We start from the raw sequence: 22,254 nt of genomic DNA, 5'->3' as shown, positions 1-22,254 counted from the left end.
CTTATTTTTCCTTTTTAAAAGTGAGAATATGGAGGCACAGAACGGCTGGGGATCTTGTCCAAAGTAAGACTAGTTAGCTGTGGAACCTGGTTCTAACCCAGGCAATGTGACTTAACAGTCACCACTCTTAGCCAATGAGCTATCCTCCCTCAAGACGAATGCACAGTCATGACCAGGAGAAAAATGAATACTTCGAGTATCCCACTCTCCAGAAGCTTTGTCTCACTCAGAGAAAACAGCATAATGGTGAGGAGGTCTCATACCAAGTAAGCTTGTGACACAGAAATGTACCACCTAGATCTGCCTGCAAAGAAGGACTGATGCCTATCTTGGGGTGAGGGACCTCTTCTGTCCAAGGTTAAGCCCCTTCCCAGGATGGACCACATATAGCGACTGATTCAGGGGGGGGTATCTAAAGGTCCAGTTATACAGGCCCAATATTCTGATGGGCCTGTGAGCTCCAGAGCTGCCGCTGGGGTTGGGGAGGCGGTTGGGTGCACACTGCAGCTCAACTTCTCCTTCTGTCCCATCCTGCTTCCTGCCCCTCCCGCCACAGCTGCTGACCCCACGGGTATTCCTTAATGAACATCCTGCCACTCTGTCTCAAAGCCTGCTTCCCTGGGGACTTAATCTATGACATCAATTCCAGTGAAGAGAAGTCTGTGTCCTCTCTGATTCCTTGATAACTTCCTTTCACATTGGTTTCCTTTGATTTTTCAACTTCTAGAAAAATATCTAAGAACAAAAGTTGGTAAAATTCTCCAAGGAAGGTCATATAGTCACCGTCCCCTTTTTGTTAATGTACTTTAGTTTTTAGAGTAGTTTTAGATTCCCATGAAAATTGAGCAAAAGTTACAGAGAGTTGGCCTGTAAGATATTCCAAACCCTGCACTCCCACCCTTGAGCTCATTTTTTTTCCAATCTTAGCACCTATCTCCCTTGGTTCGGGCTATTGATATATATTGTGGAAGTAAGACTTCTTTACAATCAAAAACTTTTACTAGAATTATTTCTATTATTTTGTAATTTTTATTTTTAACATTTGATTAGTTGGTAGACTTGATTTTAATAGGCTCTTGCCTTGTAGCCTGGGCACGATCCTTAAGCTTTCAGAGTCAGTGTCCTACCTCCAAAATTGAAATAATAACCTTTGGGAGGATTTAATTACATATCCTAATCCTAACTCAAGGCAAAGTGCCTGGTGTTTTTTTTTGGAGGGGGGAGGTGCCAGGGATTGAACTCAGGGGCACTGACCACTGAGCCACACCCCCAGCCCTATTGTTGAATTTTATTTAGAGACAGTGTCTTACTCAGGTGCTTAATGCCTCACTTTTTGCTGAAGCTGGCTTTGAACTCATGACCCTCCTGCCTCAGTCTCCTGAGTTGCTGGGATTACAGGTGTGTGCCATCACTTCCGGCAGCTCCTTCTCCTTCTCTTCGGGATTGAACTAAGGGCTTCACTGATGCCAGGCAAGTGCTCTCCCACTGAGTTATACCCTACCCCCTTTTTGTTTTTTGAGACAGGGTCTTGTTATGTCGCACAAGCTGGCCTCCTGGTCAGGCTCCTGAGTAGCTGGGATATCAGATATGCACCACAAAGTCTAGTTGCTGGGTGCAGTTTCGCCAGGCATGGTGGCCCATGCCTGTAATCCCAGTGGCTCAGGAGGCTGAGGAAGGAGGATCATGAATTCAGTCAGCCTCGGCAACTCAGCCAGGCCCTAAGTAATTCAGTGAGACCCTGTCTCTAAATAAAACATAAAAATGGTTTGGGGCTGTGGGGCAGTTTTGTATTAAGCTGGCACAGTAAAGGATTCAGTGAATGTAAATTTCTTATGGCTTCAGTATCTCAATGCCAAAACTGGGTGGATCAAAAACCATAGAAATTTATTTTCACATTATTTGGCCAGACAACTAAACACAGTTGCTGCACATGTTTAAAGTCAAGGCTCTAGAGGGGACGGACCCCTTTCTTGACTGTTCCAGCTTCTGGTGGCTGCTTGCTTTCTTGCCTGGTGGCCACAGCATTGCAATCTCTGCTTCCATAGTCACATTACTTTCTCTTCATCTCTGTGTTAGATTTCCAGCTTTCCCTTTGTAAGAGTTTTTGTGGTTGCAGTTAGAGCCCACCCTGATAACCCAGAATAATTTCCCTAACTCAAGACCCTTAATTCAATCACATGGGCCTAGACCCTATTTTTATTAGCAGGTTAACATTTATAGGTTCCAGAGATTGGAATCTGGTATCTTGGGGGAGGGAGCATTTTTCAGACAACTACATAGGGTAGTTGACAGTTTCTGCCCATTGTGTGTGTGTGTGTGTGTGTGTGTGTGTGTGGTGGGGTGCTGGGGATCAAACCCAGGGCCTTGTTACATCCTCAGCATCTGTGCTATCTTTTAAAGGCATAGTTCTAAGCAGTTCACTTTGAGATCAGTAAAGTAGTCCTTTGCCCCTTCCGGCTTGTCATTAAAAGCCATCTGCCTTTTAAAAGGATTTTCCTTTACTCTTTCTCCCTGAAGGGATAGTGGTTCCAAAGGGAGTCGGGTACTTGTTCTATAAAGTCCCAGCAGTAGATGGAGTCCTGTTTGGAGCATCTTTCCAAGGTTTTAATTGTGGACACATTTTAGCACAGTTCCCCAAATTTACATTTTCCTGATTCAGTAGATTGGGCGATGTCTAGGAATACATTTTTCCCCCAAAGTGTCTCAGGATTCTTTTCATCAGCCAAGATTTGGAAATACTGATTCCTTCTACAAATCCCTGAACTGAAACCCTCGAAATAGGGTATTCCCCTTCCTGCTTGCTGGGTGTGTCACGGTTCCATGACTGAATTTTTATTGGGAGGGTGGGGTAAACAAACAAAAAAGAGCATCCCTGAAAAGTGAACAATCCTCTCTGTACAGTATTCACTGAAAGTGTTCCCTTGAGGGAAGATTTACAATTCCTAATGAAATAGAAAATGACGACGGACGGGATTTGGCAGTTCTGTAGCTGTCATTAGCTCGGGATCGCCTGCGGATGACGGATCGAGCCTGGCCGCACCCTCGGCTTGAGCCAACGCTTTTCCTCTGTGCAAGCAGTTTCCGCGAGGGGGGCGAGATCCCTCCAGACCTAGTGCGGGTGTCCCTAGAGAAGTACTTTCCTAGTGGGATGGGCGGGGAGTGGCTTTCAGCGTCCCCGCCCCGCCCCCCGTAAGAGGCAGCTACTGCAGAGTGGCGCGGGCAGGGGGCGTGGGGAGATGTAGGTGTATTTATTCTGGCCTGAGAGTCGGACGCTGGGAGTGCTACAAGCTACCAGAGGAACTATCATTGTCCCAGCAGTCTGATTCTTCAGAGAGGACTAAGAACCTCGCACCCCTGGTTGGCCAGGTGGGGGCAGCCGTGTTACGGTGACTTTATGCACAGAAAATTCTGTGGGAGTTTGAAAGTTCCTTTGGGAATGCTGGGACGCCGAGTAAGTCTCAGCAGGGATCGCTGAAAAAGTGGTGTCCAGCTCAGCCATAGGGTATAAGGGTCATGTTCGACCACGGCGTATGGGGGCGCAGCGTCTTCAGATTCAGCCGGAGGTGATTGGGGGCTCAGTTGGGCGTGATGGGAGACACAGGTACAGGTCCCGCCGGAGGCGACAGCGGAGCAGTACGAAGCTCAGCTGGGGTGAAGTGGGGCGTCGGTTCAGGTTTGACCAGGTCAGGTGCGCGCTACCAGCACAGGTAGGAGCCTGAAAGGCACAGGACGGGACGCTGTAGGGGGCTCTGGTCCGGTCCGCGGCGCGCCAGGGCGTTGTTCCGGCTCGCGGCAGCGAGTGGCGCTGAGCTGGGAGAGTCTACAGCTCTCGGCCCTCGGTGGCGGCGGGAGGAGTTCTGCGAGGCTACCGCCTCCTCCCGCCACAGGCTCCTCCTCTCTCTCCGCCTCTCTCGTTCTGGCTCTCCAGTCCGCCTGCCCGCCCGCCGAATCCGCAGCCCTCCACCCACCAGAGCCGGGCCGCTTGTCTGGCCGGCGGAGGCTGAGCGCGACCCTAGTGAGCCGTGGCGCCCGCCGACCAGGGACAAGCGCGACTCCTGGGACGCGCTCTGCTTCGCGCCACCGTCTCTACCCCTATTGTTTCGGGGACACTCGGGCCGGCGCCGTCCGGGTCGCGATTCTCCTCCTCTTCCTCCCGGAGGGGAGGGAAAGGAGAGAGCCGAGCGTTTGCTCCGGGAGAGCGCAAGCCGAGGCCCCTGCAGCTGGGGCTCCGGGCTGGAGGAGGTGGAGGCGGAGGCCGAGGCAGAGGGAAGTGCGCGTCACTCCCGGGAGGAGAGTGTTTCACCTTCAAGCGGAGGCTGCGGTTACAGTTGCGTAAAAGCAGCAGCAGCGGCGGCGGGCACTGGGGCTGGAGGGGCTCCTTGGCCATGGAGAGGAGATCCGGACCGGGCGACGCCGGGAGCTCCGCTCAGTCTCTGTGGATCCTTGCGTAGGCACCTGAGTTAACCGACGCTAGGCGGGGGAGGGGAAGGTAAGGAGCGTTGGTTTCGCCGGCCCCCTGCCCCGCCTCCTTTGCTGTCCTGGGAGTCCATTGCGAGGGCGCAGACCCGGGTCTTGCGCACCTTCCCGGTCGCTGGAGGCCTGGCCCGTTTTAGCGTTGGGCATTTCTGCCGAAATGAAAAATATTCTCCTGCTCCCCGCAGCACCCTCCTTCCCTCTCCCGCGCTCCTCCTTTCCCCAGTCTCTTTGAATTAGAAGTAACCAGACTCCTCTAGAGTCAGTTCTTTCAGTAAGAAAGGGTCCTTGGGAACCGTGTCTTGATTTCTTTCTTTCCCTGTATTTTCTCATTACGTTTATGGGGACCGGAACAATGGATCTTTGAAAGTCTGTGTGAACAGCCTTAAACTTTCTGTAGAGGGCTGGGATTAAACCCCACAGGAAGCCGACTACAGTGAAAGGTTGATGGAATGTGTATTGTAGAGTTTTAGCTTCGGTGCGCGGGCGCTTGTGTGTTTGCGGGGGCGGGGGGGGGATCTTTGTCTCCTTACTGTACCCCTAGGTTGGTGGGTCCTCCATCCCCCACTTCACTTTGTGTTACTTAGGGTAAGATGAGGCTTTTAAATAGCATGAAACTTTAAAGCTGGGGAATAGGTTTAGTACTGGACGGACTCCACTCTGAGCTTTTCTCTGCAGAGTTGGGAGATCCTGGCAAAGGAGGAGCTCTCTCCTTGAGGACCTGAGGTGCTGCAGTCACTGCACTTTTCAGCAATAAATCCAAGGTCCTGACTTCCCTAGATGCTCTCTGCTGAGGGTTGATGTGTGTCACCAGACCTCTCCCTGGAGCGGAAACAACTCACTTAAATTCTCCACAGAAGGTTAGGAAAACAGACTTTGATATATGTCTCCTTTCATCAGCAGTTGAGGATAAAGACAGAGTGCCCAATAATTTAAGAACTTTAATTCTGCTCCTGAGCCTCTCACTACCTTAACTTCATTCCCTTTGTGCCAGTGTGACAACAAAACTGCCATCCTGCCCATTTGCATGTGTTGAGGGTGTGCAGATGTGAGCTCCTTCCAGGGAAAAGTGAGAAAAATTGATAAAAAGGTGGAGAGGCTTCTTCTGAGCTGAGGGAAGCCTGAATTCCCAGGAAATGACTGCTAAAATCAAATACATATAACATAGCTTTTTAGTTCCTTGGTTGGGTAGAACAGAGTTGTTGGTTTGACAGTTGAAGAAAGCTTGCTCTTTTTGCAGTTGGGCATCATGCTCTGGTTGGATGCCCCATTACCTATTCAAAGGGTTCTTCTGAGTTTGTGTTTATGATCACATAAACACGTCCTCTACTTAGTAAACATTGGGTGACAATTTTTGGTGCTTTATCCTATTGCTGAAATGACTCCCCTCAGCTTTCTGTCTGTCTGTACTAGAGGAGCTGGACAGTTTGGAACTTGGAATCTGTTTTCTGGCTTTCCATTCTTGTCTACCTTGTGCTATATTTTTCTGATCTATGTGTACTTACATGCTCAGAAAACTAAGGTTAGGATTGAACCCTGAATCTTCTGCTGTTCGATTTTATTAGCCTGTGGATAAGAGAGTAAGTTGAAGACTGGGTTGTGTATGTATGTCTGTGCATGCATGTCTGTGCATGCACATGCGCATGTGTATATTCAGGAAGTAGCATCTGTAAATTCTTATATGTTGCTTGTGTAAAGTTTCTGTGTTGTGATTAATTGAGTAAAGTCTCCTTCCTTGATCTAACTTAACTGGTGAATTTCAGAAGTGTCAAAGTCACAGTCACAACAGGAAACCTGAACGGTGCAACCATTTACTAGCCACATTCTGGTAAAATTAATCAAGTCTGCCCTCAAACAGCTACCTAGAAAATGGGAAGACAAGTGGGGGTAAAGTAATCTTGTGGGCCATTTTTGAAGTTGAAAGGGTACTCCTTTCTAGCTATGTGCCTCTGCGTAAGTTTTTGAAATTTAGAAAGATGAATCATGTTTCAGAATGAGAAAACTTTATCATTGCTTTCAAATTTACAGCTTGAGACTCATGTTTGAAATGCTGCATGTAAATATCTCCATTATAAAGTGTTCTAAAACATTTGGGTCTCACATCTTCTATCTACCCAGCCACTGTCCATTCATTTAACTAACAATTATTAATTACCTATTGTAATTAGGCCATGAATTACAATAGACTTCTCTGGAAGGAGTCTCAGCACCTGCTTCATGGAGCAAAGTGGAGCAACAGAGGGACACCGGTGGAGTGGCAGCTGTTGTGGAGACCACATGGTACCAAGTTACCCCATGTGGTGGTCTCCAGCTACCAAGATGAATAAGGCATAGCCTCCTGAGTTGCTGGGATTACAGGCGGGCACCACCACACCCAGCTCATTATGCACATTTTTTAAGAAGCCAGAGAAGGAACTGATTGGGAATGGGGTTGTGTTGCAGTTTTTTGAAAAATAAAATTTATTAAATCAGAAAAAAATAAATGGGACTGAAAACTGGTATCAGGGTGCCATTTTAGGCGCCTTGAAAGTTGCTAACTTTCAAGTTGCTAACCAACTGTATACAGTTGCTAACCAACTGTTTGCTACTGGGAAAATCCTCTGATTTTCTTCATCTGTAAAGTGAGTTTTCAAATGCTTTATGGAATGTTCTGAGGATTAAATTGGATTAAGTTTGCTATGTATATGATAAAATACTACATAAGCTAGTGCTATGTGTTATCCAAAGGGACTTTAAATATGTGTGTGTTTTAAAAACTATCATTAGTTATAAAGCATAGCTTGAACTTGTATTAATCAGAGATTTCTGATTTATTGGCTTCTTCCAGACAGTTTTGAACCCCCTCTGGGGAGCAAGTCTTTGTTTTAGGTTCTAGCTTTTGTTAAATGGTATTCCTCACCTAGACAGGCTTCTTCTCATCCCAGACACAGGAAATTCTCTGGTTTCATTTGGATTGTGAGCATTAATTAGAAGGATGAGCTTTCTGGTACAGTGCAACCATGGAGAAAGGTTTGTCCTGTAACATACACATATCACCCTGCCTCCCAAGCTAAGCTGGCCTTTACTTCCCTCTATCCTACAAGATGAATATGGGAAAGAAAAGAGGAAAAGAAAAGAAAGCAAGAAAAGCTCTGTATTTTTGAGACCATGAAAATCACCTGACTAGTTTTCTCCATTTGAAAAGAGTTATAATTTCCAACTAGATTGTTAGAGGCTCTTCTCTCAATAGCAGCAGCTGCTGTCTAGGTGAAATTTGAATCTGTAAGCAATACTTGCTTTAGTTCTCTACTTGAAATAGAATTAAGCTCATCTGACATTTTAATAAATTGCCTTTGATAGAAATCCAAACTCAGATATTTAAAGCTATTGAATTAAGTGTGACTTTTTTGAAGAAAGGAGATGATATGAATGTAAATTTTTTTTTTCTGGACAGTGCTACATATCCGGGGGATCTTAAAAATAATATTAAAACAAGGAAGTTGAGACCCAGAGAGGCTTACTAATTAGGTAAGGTCATATAGTAATTTAATGACTAAGCAGGGACAAGACCTCCTTTGTCTCTTATTTCCAGACAATACCCCCTCACACACCATATATTCTCATTTATTCCAGTTTGGCTTTGTTTAACAATCTAGTTATTTGAACGTTTTTATGGTCAAATAGTATGCATTTGAGCATAGAAAACCATTGCATCCAAGTTAAAGACAGACCCTGTATCTCTTCATTTCGAGTTCTTACACATAATATGGTGATCATTGTGGGGTGATGTTACTTGTAATAAATTTCTGTCAAATAGGGAACAAAGTGTAAGAATAATGTTAGCTTTACTTGCATTTTCTAAAAACAGGACCAAGTTTAAAATATTGTAGAAGTGAACATTTTTTTTTCAAAGCAGCAAGTTCCTGGAAACATTATTCAGATTTGTGTTGTGAATCACAGGATAAAAGCATACTAGAAATAGTTTGTATGTTCTTTTGTTTTTCCTTTATTTGCTTTGGGAAACCTTTAGTGTTGGTTGTTAGAAACTACATTCAGCAAATATTTTGTTGTATTTCTAAAATGTGCAAGGTCCTGCTGCTTTCTGTGAGCAAAACAAAGATAAATGAGACATGGGGTCTTTATTAAAATACCTCTTAAAAAAGTGAAGCCGACTTGGAAGCTGTAATTATTATCTCCTAACAAATGAATCTGGTGATCCGTGAAGCAAAACTGTTTTAAAATTGTTGTCATTAGACTAAAGTTATAAGCAGAGTTGTAGCAAGGTACATATTTTCATTATAGCATGAAGAGTGGTACATCTTTTACATTTATTGTATCAGGGCTTCATTTTAGTTTGGACAGTAAGTAAAAGTTTAGCAGTATTTGATGAATTTTATATAATGAAAAATTTGCTGAAGAGAGATTGTGGCATTTTTAGCTTCAGTGTATTAAAGTGTACACATGTGCGCGTGCGCACACACAGACACACACACACTCACACACTCACAGCTTTAATGCTGCATAGAAGGGCCCTGAGGACATTGCTGGTTGAAGAGTTATAATCCACATTGAGCCACTCAGAATAAAGAATTGTCCTCATTGATTGTGAGTTTGATGTAAGTATCTTAGAACATACAAACATCCACCACAAACTAGATGTCTTCATCAGGTCTGTTACCAAGTCTCTCTTAAGAGTGAAACTGATTTGAAGATATTCCCCAAATTACTGTCTTGCCCTTTGGAGGAGGCAAACCTTCTGTTGTCATAATGGTCTGAGCTAATGGTGACTCATTTTCCTGAAAATGAATGGTTTCACACACAATGAAATGGGAAAATTAATTGTTAACATCTTAGTCATTGGCAAGTTTAATTTAGCACAAGAAAAAATGTCAGAGTCCTGTTTTGGAAGGAATGAGAAAAATGATTTTTTTTTTTTTAAAGATTGTAACAGAACAAAGCAAAACAAACCCATAAAATATTGTTTTTTGATACCACTAGTGCCACCACTATAAAATGAACTTTATGTTATAATTTAAAAAATTATACCTCATGAATGAAAAAAGTGTGACTTTAATTGCTCAGTATGTACATACTGGTAGCCATTTCCAAATCAGCGGACCACATATAGCTTAAAAAGCCGAATGAGGGATGAATAGCCTTTCAGTACAGTTCATGACATCTTTTGATTCCTGACAATGCTCTGCTCTCCCAAGGCCTACCCTGACTTGGACACCGCTTGTACTTACTGCATGGGAACTGCTCCCAGTATAGGATCAGATAGTGGATAACTTCCTAGCTGTTTGGTTACCATGTGGTCTTAGCTTGACTTTAACCTTCTTGCCTCCTGTTTGTACTGGTAACAATAGCCTGCCCTGCTTCCAGGTATCTCTGTTTAGGTACACAAAGGCCAACCATCACCATAGTGCTGGGCAATTGCTTGTTCATGGAGGTCCTGTCTTTTGACTGTGGCATCCTTGAGTCTTGGAGAGCAGAAGGCAACTGTTGAGAAGAGGTTATGTGATCCATTTATTTGGCCTAGGTTTCACATGCCCTCAGAGGACGTAGAGATTGGGTTTATATTCTGGCTTGGAACTTGCTTTCCAAAGAATAGGAAAGACTTCTTGGGTCTGTTGCTTCCCCTGCCCTATTGGTGTGTTGGACAATGTATTGTTATTTTTGTGGCAGTTTAGTGATAGATTTTAGTGAATACTTACAAAGTAAAGAAGTTATCAGTAATGATCTGATGGTACACTTTGGCCTTACTACATTTGCCAGGGCTTTTAGAAAATTTAAACTTTCTTCCATTCACAGACATTTAAGAAACTGAGGTGATCACCTCTTCAGACCCACCAGACCAGTTTCTTTGTCCCAGTGTGACCTGGAATTTCTCCTTCACTGATATTGTCTCCCCACCTCCTCTTAGCACTAGGCTTGGAGCTCTTTGATTGGAGGGTTCATGTATATATATATTTTTTCACCACGGTGTCTACATTTTTTAGCAGAGTCCTCAAGAGATTCTCAAAACTAAACTTGTACCTGGTTTGAAAAGGTTTTGCTCCCAGTGGCTAAAATTGTATTAAAAATAGGTTATGTACTACAGTTAAAAGAAATGGTACACTTGAGTCCTGGTCTTGCCATTAACCAAAATGTTGCTTTTTCTTCTAGCCCTGGATCATTTCACTTTGGACATCTGATTATTCATCTAGCCTCCTTTTGGTTTGAAAGGCATGTCAAAACATACTCATTGTGTATTTCCTATTGTCATTGCATTTCAGTGTCTGTATATCACTAGATCGTGAACTTTTCGTGTGCCTATACTTGTTTATGTAGCACATCTCGGCTTTATCTTTCCCCCCACTCTCCAGCATTCTACCAACATAACTTTCCTGGCTCTTTTTTCTTGAGAAGCATTTGAAAGCGTTGTCCCTGGCACTCTGTAGAGAATGCAGCCCACAGGCAACTCTAGCCTTTGCTGTAACCTTAATTAAATCAGCCTCCCTCAGGTCAGGCTTCAGCTTTGGCTTGTTCTTTTGAAGGTCAGCTGCAAGGCTGACACACGCCTGCACCACCATTGTGTGCCTCTGCCCAGCCATCCATCACTGTCTGCAGGTTGGAAGCCTCTCTTGGGTCTTACCAGCGGCTGGGAAGGAGGGCGTGGAGGATGGTCTAAGGAGCATGGGGAGGAGGGGAGGACCCAGGAGAGCAGCTTTTCAGTAGAAAGAATTCAGGAGAGAAAGGAATCTGATGAATAATAATAGGAAAAAGGAAAAAGATGAGCAGAGAAGGACTGATAGATAAAATGACCCACTCCCTCTGTGTCTAATTTTCCAGAACATCTTCCAGGAGTTTATCTTTTAGTTCTGTAGAAAGACAAAATTACAGCAAATTTAGTTATGGATCTGCTGGGCTTTCATTGAAAATTCAAGAAACGAGGCAGCTCCATGCAACAAAACAGGAGAGCTCCTAACTAGGCAGAGGCAGAACAGTGGATTTTATAAGGTGGAAAAAAGGAAACAGCGCTAGAAAAAAGCTGGTTGGTTAACATCAGATTATTGCAAGTTCCTTTTTTTTTTTTTTTTTGTATAAGACTTAAAGCAGAAGGGACTTCTGTATTCTACCGATTGGAGTAAATTGGAATCTCCTGTTTTCAGGGAAAAATTGGTTTGTTTGGGATCTTAAATGAAATCCCACAGATTTCTGAATGAAAGCGGACTTCATTTTTTTCAACAATCTCTTGCACGTAACTGTATGTATGGACTTAGCATTTATGCTGAATGCCTTACAGGGGTTGTTTTAGAAAAAGTATTTTATTCTGTATGCTCTGGAAATAGAATAGGCAATGCATAATATTCTTCTGCATTGTATAAAAAGACCCTCTCAAAAAACTCTTTGTTTATAGAAAATCTGTATTATACATTAAGTTCATGATCTTCATGAGAAAATTGGTCACACTTAAATATTTTATTTGAAAAATTAACAAATTAATGGACCTAAAAAGTCAACTTTGCTAAGATTATTTCTTGTCTCCTTCCTCCCTCCCTCCCTGGGGATTGAACCCAGGGCCTCACACCTGCTAGGTAAGTACTCTTCCACAGAGTTATATCCCCAGTCCTTTTTAAAAGAAATTTTAGATTTTGAGACAAGATCTCATTAACTTGCCCATGCTGGCCTCTAACTCATGATCCTCCTGCCTTGGCCTCTGTCACAAGCATTTATTATGGACTCAGTCTGAGGTACAGTTAGATTTTATTTTTTTATTTTTATTTTTTAAAGAGAGAGTGAGAGAGGGAGAGAGAATTTTAATATTTATTTTTTAGTTATCGGCGGACACAACATCATGTGGTGCTGAGGATGGAACCCGTGCCGCACGCATGCCAGGCGAGCGCACTACCGCTTGAGCCACATCCCCAGCCCCTATAGTTAGATTTAATCAAACCTATTTTATTGATGCTAATCACACTTCAGACACACATCCTAATTCTGAGTCCTAACAGTCTACACCCAAGGGTCCCAGACGCTCACGCTGACGTGACCTGTCTTAAGTCCGGGCTGCTGGAACTTGATCTGGGGTGGAGGAGTCTGGTGCAGGGAGGACAACAGCAATGGAGGCCTTGGTCTCTCTGTCCTGGGTCCTGTTAGTCCTGTCACCCCTCAGAAGTCTGGGTTCTTAAGTTCATTTTAAAATTCATTTGCTTGCAGCTGATAACTGGGTGAGGTCTGGGTGTATGCTCCAGGTGTAGACTGTTATTACTAACTTAAGTCTAGGTTCTGCAGTTTATCTAAGTTTTGCAGTTTACATTATATAATGGCACGTTGCTTATAGTCTTTTATCCAACATACACACTAATTAATATAATCAACAGTCAATAATCCTATAATATTTCTAGTACTAATATCAGCCTCCCACACATGGCCTGCTTATTTCTATTGAACAGTTCTATATGACTAAGATAATGAACTTGTTGTATCAACACACATGATCTAAATCTAAAACAAAACTAAATGAAATACCTACCTCTTCCACCAAAAAACTGAAAATCACCTCATCATTGTGCCTTTTTATAAAAAAGTTGTAAGTTGGGAATATAGAATTATTCATTAAAAGTTCAAGGCTATTAGGAACTCCTTGAAGATTTTATTGGGTCAGATATACTAATAGTAAAATCCATGATTTGTTTTCATGATAATTCATGCATATCTTGTTCCTGACATGTTTTACTTTTTGGGCATACCAGTCAGTATGTTGTAAAGATCTTTATGAAAGATAAAATTTTTTGGCCCCCAATTTTTTTTTTTTTTTTTTTTTTTTTGGTGGTGGGTACTAGGGATTGAACTCGGGGGGCACTCGACCACTGAACCACATTCCCAGCCCTCTTTTGTATTTTATTTAGAGGCAGGGTCTCTCTGAGCTGCTTTGTGCCTTGCTTTTGCTGAGGCTGGCTTTGAACTTGGGATCCTCCTGTCCAGCCTCCCCAGCCACTGGGATTACAGGCACATGCCACTGGACCTACTTCTTTGATTTGCTGTATTGAAACTGTAGAAAAGCTAAGATACTGGAACTTGTGGAATTAACCCATGGATTGAATACTGTTTTAAAATCATGTCCTTGATTAAAAAAAAAATGAAGAAGAAGAATAAATTAGATCAGCCTATCTTCTTGTCTGTTCTTTCATGCCTGAACTTCCCATTAAAAATAAATTCTCATAAACTGAGTGTGGTAATCCCACTCTGTAATCCCAGTGATTCTGGAGGCTGAGGCAGGAGGATCAAAAGTTCTGGCATCCTCAGCATTTACTTAGACCCTCTCTCAAAGTGAAAAATAAAAAAGGACTGGGGATATAGTTCAGTGGTAAAGCACTCCTGGGTTCAATCTCCAGTACCCTACCCCCACCCCAAGAAAAGTTCTCATAACAAGTGTAGGTGGAATTAAAAGAAGTTTAAATAAGTCAAAATAATTAGATTTTTATTAGGTGCTCAATATGGGACTAGTCTGCGTGTCTTGACACTGTCTGTGGGACCCCTCTGCATTGGGCTAGACGAGTTGATGGTTTGTGGGACTGATGATATGGCCTGTGGGCAGGTGTCCTCAGCTATTCCAGTAAGTGATAATCACAGGGGAGTGAATTTGTTTTGCCTATTGTTATCTCAGCCATAGAAAGACCATTAGAAGCTAGCCCTTCTAAAGAACTCTTACTAGTTCTGAATTACTGCTGCAGTCTCCATATTGAACACAGCTTTTCTTGGCTGTCAGCATAACAATATAAAGTGGCTGGAATGTTTTCCTTTTTCCTATGTGCCGGTTGCATTTCATAGTGTATGGTTAAACCATTGAAAAAATTATAAAAGGCTAAACTTGTCCAGCTAGTTTACCACTCTTTATCTTTAGCATTCCTGTCAGCAGTTGTTAATTATACTTTTTTAGTCACCAATTAGATTTCATATTGGCCATTGACTTTTTTGCTTTAAGTAATGTTCTTCATTTCTTCCACATCAGAGACACTCGTAGAGATTAGTTAAATTTCTCAGGGCCTCAAGAATGTTGAAGAAGGATTAAATGGAAAGTTTTAGTATCAGTCTCTGTGTGTGTGTGTGTGTGTGTGTGTGTGTGTGTGAGAGAGAGAGAGAGAGAGAGAGAGAGAGAGAGAGAGGAGAGGAGAGGAGAGGAGAGGGAGGGAGAGAGGGAGGGAGAGAGGGAGGGAGAGAGGGAGGTGGTGGGAGAGAGGGAGGTGGTGGGGGAAAGAGCAGAACAGAGGAATCTTAGTTTAACAGATTGTTTGGGAGTATACTTACACAAAATCAAACATCTCTGAAAGGGGGTACATTTTGTTTTTATTTTTTTCAACCATCTGTCTGTTTTCTCTCAAATATGAATAAACACACACATACACACACACACACACACACACACACCCTAGTACTTATGCTGAATTCCTTTGCAGGAATTTGTGATCTGAGTTCAACAACCACTTATTGAGTGCCTCATATGCATACATGTCCTATGTATATACCAAGACAAGAAAGACCTCATCTTGGTCTCAAGAGGCAAACTGTCTACTGCAGGAGATGGGCAAGTCCACAAATGGAACCTAAGGCCAAAAGCAAGGCGATCCTCTTAGAGTTTTAAGCACAATACACAGATGTGTGGACACAGGGAATGTTGAGGCCTTGTGAAAGAGACAGTGCAGAATTGAAAACTTTGAACGAGAGTATCTCAAGATTTTTTTTTCTTCAAAATTATGCCCTTTTTCCAGTTTTTTAAAAACAATCTTTAATGTTACTGAAATTTACAATAGTTTGCATTCTGTGAGTACTTAGTGTAATTTATTGTAAATAAATGAATTGGATGCTTTTACCAACTGTGTATGTCCTTCCTACCTCAAGCTGTTATTTGAGGTAAGGCATCCTTTCTCCAAGAAAAGAGTTTTATTTAAAATAATAGTGAGTTTTTAAGGTATCTTTTTTGGGGCAGCTGAGAATTAGACAAAAGTACTAGATACTTCTTTGAATGTTTTTTCCTAACTTATATGTGTATACCTTTTTAGTCTGTGGTGTTCTCAACATCTTAGTAATTTCTTTAATTAACTACTTCACATATTTGCCTTAAATTTTTATTTTTGCGGTGCTGGGAATGGAATTCAGGGCCTTGCTAACACTAAGCAGGTGCTCTGTTACTGAGCTATAGCTTGCTCCATCCTGCCTATGCAAATATTTAAGTGCCTGTTAATTTGTTTGATGCATAACAAACCTTTTGAGCTACCACTTTTTGTTTTCCAGTAAATAAATACTCACAAAATAATTATTTCAAGGAACATCTAAATGCCCGAAAATTATGCTTTTAAAAACTGGGGAATGCATTTCCATTTCAGTATGAATAACTTGGGTTATGGCCCATTTTGGATTATCTGTGTTATTTTAGGGGCATCACAGTTGTAATACCCCTAAGTGCATTGTAAAATATGCTAGACCCCTTCTATGTAGATTGTGCTTTCTACGACAAGTACAACCCTTTAAAAAGCAGCATATATTGCAAGACAGACACACCATATTAAAGTGAAATTGGTCAGTGTAAAATTGATATGGTGCAGAATGTTTGCATTAAAGCCTTGAAAGCTAGAGGATATTCTTCATTGTCTTTCCCCTGGTAGTTCCCTCCTTTGTTTTCAGGATGCCAAATTCAAATGCTGCAAGTAGTGTTAACAACTTTTGGATGAGGTAGCCATTGGAGGTAGCCTGGGAACCTACATCATTTTAATGGTATTTTCTTGGCTACTTTTATTCTGCTCTCCACAAGTGATTCAGAATCGAATATAGGAATTATATTTCTTGAGAATACTATAAAGCTTTTGTATGTCCCCCATAGTTTTCACCACAATCGTCTGACAGCAGGGACTCCCAGTTGCTTACTGAATGAGTGAAATGCCATTTTTTCCCCATGAACAATTTAGATTTGAAACTAGCAGAGGTCTTTCACCTCCTTGGTTAGATTTATTCCTAGATGTTTTGTTGTTGAGGCTATTGCGAATGGTATTGTTTTTTCTGATTTCTTTATTAGCAGACTCGTTGTTATATAGGAGACGGAGACATACTGAATTTTGTATGCTGATTTTAACCTACTACGTTGCCAGATTTGTTTATTAGCTCTAGCAGTCTTTTAGTGGGATTTTTTTTTTTTTAATCTTTTAGGTACAGGATCATATAATCTACAAACTGATAATTTGATTTTTTTCCTTTCTTATTTTTATCCTCTTTCCCTCCTTCTCTTGCTTAATTGTTCTGGATAGAATTTAAAATAATTGATCATAATACTATGCCCCAGTAAACCCATATTTGTAGAATAAAATTTTAAAGTATTTACCTCTTACATTGAGGGGAGATATCTGCTTAAAAAATGATTTTTTTTTTGCTTTTATTCTAAGATACAATTGTTCACAATATGTTAATTTCTAGGAAATGAATACTTGTACATTTACATATTTTTCAGTAAAATAGAGCCAATGGACTTAGAATAAATATCTATTTATCATCTATCCCCATTTAGCTTGTGGTAGTCATGATTTGAATTTTCATCCTAGGTTGCCATTTTGTGACCTTGAAGACACAAATTATTCTCAGTGGACCAGTGACTCCATTGAGTGCCTCACTGCCTTTTTTTTTTTTTTGGTACATCTGGTGACATACTATCTCACACAAAAGGGCCCTCCAGCCTGTCAAGTAGTAACAACCTTTCTCACCCCCAAACAATGAGGTATCAGATGATTGCAGCCTGAGAAACAAAGGATTCCCACTCCTTTTCAGAGAGGATTATGGTCTAATTCCCTCCCCTCCTGATGAGACTGGCACTCAGGAATACCTAGTTTAGTCTTTGCTTTGTTAACAGAGGATCATAAAGAGGCCCTTTGTTATGCTCCTCCTTTTCTTCCAGCAGGATGTATTCATTATTTTGGTTTGTTACCTGGTACTTGCAGCAGTTTCTTCAAATAGCACCTTGAATGGTGGTGTTCTTTCTTTTGTCGGAAAGCATAAGGTTTATCTAAATAATTACTTTGTTCACAAATCAAACCCCACAAAACTAGTGTTTTCCACAAATGCACTGACTCTAGAACATTCTTTGCCCCATGTAAAATCAGCATTGATTGTGGATTAGATTTCCTTTCTTTCCCTATTAATTTTCAGGTCCTTTGCGTCCTGGGAATGCTTATTTGTGGCTTCTCTAATGATTGTTTTGTGTTTCGCAGGGTTTGTGGATGCTTTAGAGCATTTGGGAGGCACCCTTATTACTAGAATCTTGTTCATTGTTTGGCAGAAGATGAGGGGATTAATTGTAAGGGTATTGAATGAAGTCAGGTGATGCTTAGATGCTCTAGTTAAGGAAGGGGCATAGTGGGAGAGGAAGAACATCAGGTTTCTGAAGCCCTTGAGCACACCTTATTTATCCAGTCATTGCAACAAAACAGTATATGGTTTAACTAGTTCTTCTGCCCTCCCTCCCTCCATCTCTCCATCCTTTCCTTCCTCCTTCCATCTCTTCCTCCCTCCCTCTCCCTGCCTCCCTCCCTCTCCCTGCCTCCCTCCCTCTCCCTGCTCCCTCCCTCTCTCCCACCCTCCCTCCCTCCCTCCCTCTCTCCCTCCCTCCCTCCCTCCCTCCCTCCCTCTCTCCCTCCCTCCCTCCCTCCCTCCCTCCCTCTCTCCCTCCCTCCCTCCCTCTCTCCATCCCTCCCTCTCTCCATCCCTCCCCCTCTCTCCCTGTCTCCCTCCCTCTCCCTGCCTCCCTCCCTCCTTCCTACCCTCCCTCCTTCCTACCCTCCCTCTCCCTGCCTCCCTCCCTCTCCCTCTCCCTGCTTCCCTCCCTCTCCCTCTCCCTGCCTCCCTCCCTCCCTCTCCCTGCCTCCCTCTCTCCCTCTCCCTGCCTCCCTCTCTCCCTCTCCCTCCCTGCCTGCCTGCCTCCTTTCTTTTACAGATTAACAGTTTCATTCCAGACCTGAAAGTGATCACTGTAAACATAAGAAAATAAAAAAGGATTTCCATTTATGTGTGTGTGTGTGTGTGTGTGTGTGTGTGTGTGAGAGAGAGAGAGAGAGAGCTTTTCCTAGATAAAAAACAACTGTGTACTATAGTTTAGTGAAGTTCTACATGAAAAATTCCTGACAAGATTAATATGCCCTTCCATGCCCAGCAAGGTTCTTATCACATTCTTGGAAAAATGCATTCTTTTGGAAAGATGCAGTGTGTAACTTTATAGCCTTAACTTCAGAGTCAGAGTACCCGGGTCTAAGTCTTGATTGTCTGCACTAGTTGTGTGATGTTTGGGAAAGCTTATTAACCTTTCTGGGTCTCCATTTTTTCTCATGGGCAAAATGGGAATAATGTTACCTACTTGTAGATTTGTTGTATGCAGTCTGTTAATAGTGAGTTAATAACACATAAGGTGTTTAGAACAGTGTTTGGCAGGAAGTACATGTTAGCTGTTTTTTTTTTTTTTTTTTTTTTAATCACCTGAACCATAATATTTGAATGTCTGCTTTTTTTAAGAAAAGAAATGCAGAATTTAAAGAGATAAGATAGCCTTTAGGCTTTCCCACCCAATGATTCAGAGTCTGTAGTGAAGTGAGAACACAGGTAGAAATACTTGAATTGCTTAACCCAAGGATAGTGGGAAAATTCAACACCCAAACATGAGCACCTATCTGTTGAAACTTTCAAGGGCCACCCATGGTGCTCATAGGGATTTTTGAGTTTAAAGAATTTCAGTTTAAAGAACTTAGCATAATAATACTCCAAGTGTGACCAGCTGCTTCAGTGTTACTAAGGTTCATTAAAAGATAAATAAATAAATAAAAGTAAAATCATTTGGACCATAAGCACAGGGGCAGAGAGCCCAGGAATCTACATTTTTAACAAGCTTCCCTGGTGGTTCTTAGGCATGATGAAAATTGAGAACATCTGGTGAGGCAGTTGACTCTAGAGGCTTGCTAGATTCACTTGGGGAACATTTAAAAGATTCAGATGCTCCGATCCTGGCTTAGCCATCCTGATTTAATTGTTTTGGGGGTGTGGCCTCGGTATTAGCATTAGGAGGTGATTATAATGGGCAGCTGGAGTAGAGAAGCAGTGGTATTAGAAGACAATTAGTGAAGGTGACTGTTGACATAATTTATTATATCAGGGATGTTTGATGACTTGAAATTTTCAAAAAGTCATTACAGTGGTTATCAGCATTGGGATGGAATAGGGGATTATTTAATGGGCATAAAATTTTTGTTTGGTATGATGAAAAAGTTCATGAAATGGATGGTGGTGATGGTTGCACAACTTTGTAAATATATTTAATGCCACAGAATTTAAAAATGGTTAAATGGCAAGTTTTATATTATGTATATTTTGCCACAATAAAAAAAAAACCTCTTAAAAGACATTATAATTGACATATTCTGAACTGTATTATTTTTTTCTTTTCACAGTGACAGGGTATCATGTATACCACTGATTCCAGGGGACACTCCCCTGCTTTCCTGCAAACTCAGAATGGAAACAGCCATCGCTCACCTGGTTATGTTCCAGGGAAGGTTGTTCCCCTGCGTCCCCCTCCTCCTCCAAAGAGCCAAGCTTCAGCCAAGTTTACCTCCATCCGACAAGAAGCACAGGCAGCCTTTGCATTCTCACCTGAAGAACAGCAAACACAGAGAGCAAGCCGGAAGCAGAAGCGACACAAGAATACTTTCATTTGCTTTGCTATAACTAGTTTCTCATTTTTTGTTGCACTTGCAGTCATTTTAGGAATATCCTCAAAATATGCTCCAGATGGTAAGTATATATGTGTGTGTGTGTGTGTGCACGCACGCATGTGTGTATATGCTGCATACCTAGAACACATTCCCAAAGAAGAAAGGAGGAAATATTGGAATAATTTTTAAAAACTTTTTTTTCCCATAAGTTGGCTCTAGCAAGCCAAGACACAGTTAGGCAATAAATGAATAAGAACAGTTGTTCAAGGAATCCATTGTTCCTTGAAATTTCAAAGATTTGTTCTTCTTTGCTATTTTTCCCCTTGGTCCTGGTGCTCAAGTTGTTCTTGGAATCTCTCTTTTGGAAATGCTTTTAAGAGTATTTACTGAATTCTTGCGGTAGCACAATTTCATCCTTTGTGGTAGAATGATTTTTGGACTACCGAAAGTATGTTTTTGTGTCATAAATATGATAAATTGGTGTTGATTTTAAAAAAAAGTGATTAAAAATAATCATAATATGTTTTGGAATGAGCTTAGTAGACAGTTCCAAAGGAGGAGCTTTAAATATTTTTTAGTTATATACAGTGTACATCCTTGAAGCAAAGCCTCTCTGAGTATGTGTAAATTCTGACACTTAAAAAAAAAAAACCTATTACTTCATAGTTAAATATCATGTAGGGAAATTTTTATTTCTTGAATGGTCTTTGCTTTTCAAGAAACAATATCAGCAATTCAGTGATAATATATTTACTTTGAATGGTTTTGAAGAATTTTGTTGTCATTCAGCTTTAATAAAACACTAATGAAGAATTGCCTCATAAAAGAAACCTATGTGTCTTCCAAAACTCAGAGGGCTCAGGGCTGTGAATGAGATCATCAGACCATTTCAGCCTGGCTTGGATGCTGTATTTGTCTACTTTTTTTTTTTTTTTAAACTCTATAATAGATTTCCCCCACCCCTTTAGTTAAATTGGATGCTTCCTTAACTGGATATAACAGCTGAGGGACATTTTGCCATTTATAAGACTTAAAAACATTATTTTATTTAGTTTTCACAGATGCTTTTGGGTCCCCAAGGGCGGGGGTGTTAGTGCCAGTGCTTCTGAGATGATAGATGCAAAAGAAGAAAGATTTGTATCAGGGGCTGGGGATGTGGCTCAAGCGGTAGTGCGCTCGCCTGGAATGCGTGCAGCCCGGGTTCGATCCTCAGCACCACATACAAACAAAAATGTTGTGTCCGCCAAAAACTAAAAAATAAAAAATATTAAAATTCTCTCTCTCTCACTCTCTCTTAAAAAAAAAAAAAAAGATTTGTATCAACATCTTTGTTCCTCAAACCATTAGAATACATTATAAATTTGTAACATTGATTTCCATTCTATGAAGTATTGACTTCCTCTCTCCTTTTCGCAGCAGAATAAGCAAGTTCCCTTCTGCTGTTTCCTACTTCCCAAGTAATCTGCAGTAAAGGGATGTTAGATAGTGGGAATCAGATCTGAAGTCTATGACTTTCCTTTGTATTTTCATGTCCATTGAAAATATTGAATTGCTAATGTGGTTCCTTGAGTCAACATTCTTTAGTTTCATATTGTGGCAATATAAATACAGATCATCCATGGAAAGATCTGGCATGCTGAAAAATTTCAGGCTCAGCATTTTGCTGTTACCACTCTAAAAGTGGGTAGCTGAGAAGGTGAGATTGACTGAGCTGTTTTTCACTGCTGTCTGCACACCCCACATTTTGTCATTAAGTGAATTTTACTGGAAGGGAACAGATTGGGATTTTTGTGATGGTTCTAATGAAGAGTGCTCCCCTGGGGAATAATTATAACCAATTAAGAGGAATTATATAACTGTTTTAGTGGACTCCAGATTTCAAAGGATGGGATTTCCCTCTCTGTAGCTGAGAATAGTGCTTGTTACATGTGGCATAAATTAACTTTATTTCTTTTTTCTTTTTTTTATTGGAGACTGAACCCAGGGACACTTTACCACTAACTTACATCCTCAGTCCCCACTGCCCAACTTTTTTTTTTTTTTTTTTTTTTGAAACTGGATCTTGCAAAGTTTCCAGGAC

General features: G+C 41.6%; 1 protein-coding gene across 1 annotated transcript in view; it reads left to right on the top strand.

Moving 5' to 3' along the window:
• Nucleotides 1-4,051: 4,051 nt before the first annotated feature.
• Cemip2 (cell migration inducing hyaluronidase 2) overlaps nucleotides 4,052-22,254 on the top strand; it is a 75,539-nt gene continuing 57,336 nt past the window's right edge. Inside the window, exons 1-2 of the mRNA XM_076843482.2 lie at nucleotides 4,052-4,489; nucleotides 19,911-20,253. Of these exons, the coding sequence (XP_076699597.2) occupies nucleotides 19,923-20,253 (331 nt within the window). The 5' untranslated portion in view covers nucleotides 4,052-4,489; nucleotides 19,911-19,922. The remainder of the gene's footprint in view (nucleotides 4,490-19,910; nucleotides 20,254-22,254) is intronic.

This window comes from Callospermophilus lateralis, chromosome 2 (assembly GCF_048772815.1).
Source record: "Callospermophilus lateralis isolate mCalLat2 chromosome 2, mCalLat2.hap1, whole genome shotgun sequence".
Lineage (NCBI taxonomy): Eukaryota > Metazoa > Chordata > Mammalia > Rodentia > Sciuridae > Callospermophilus > Callospermophilus lateralis.
The sequence above is the reverse complement of the archived record's forward strand: the minus strand, read 5'-3'. Positions and strand labels throughout refer to the sequence as shown.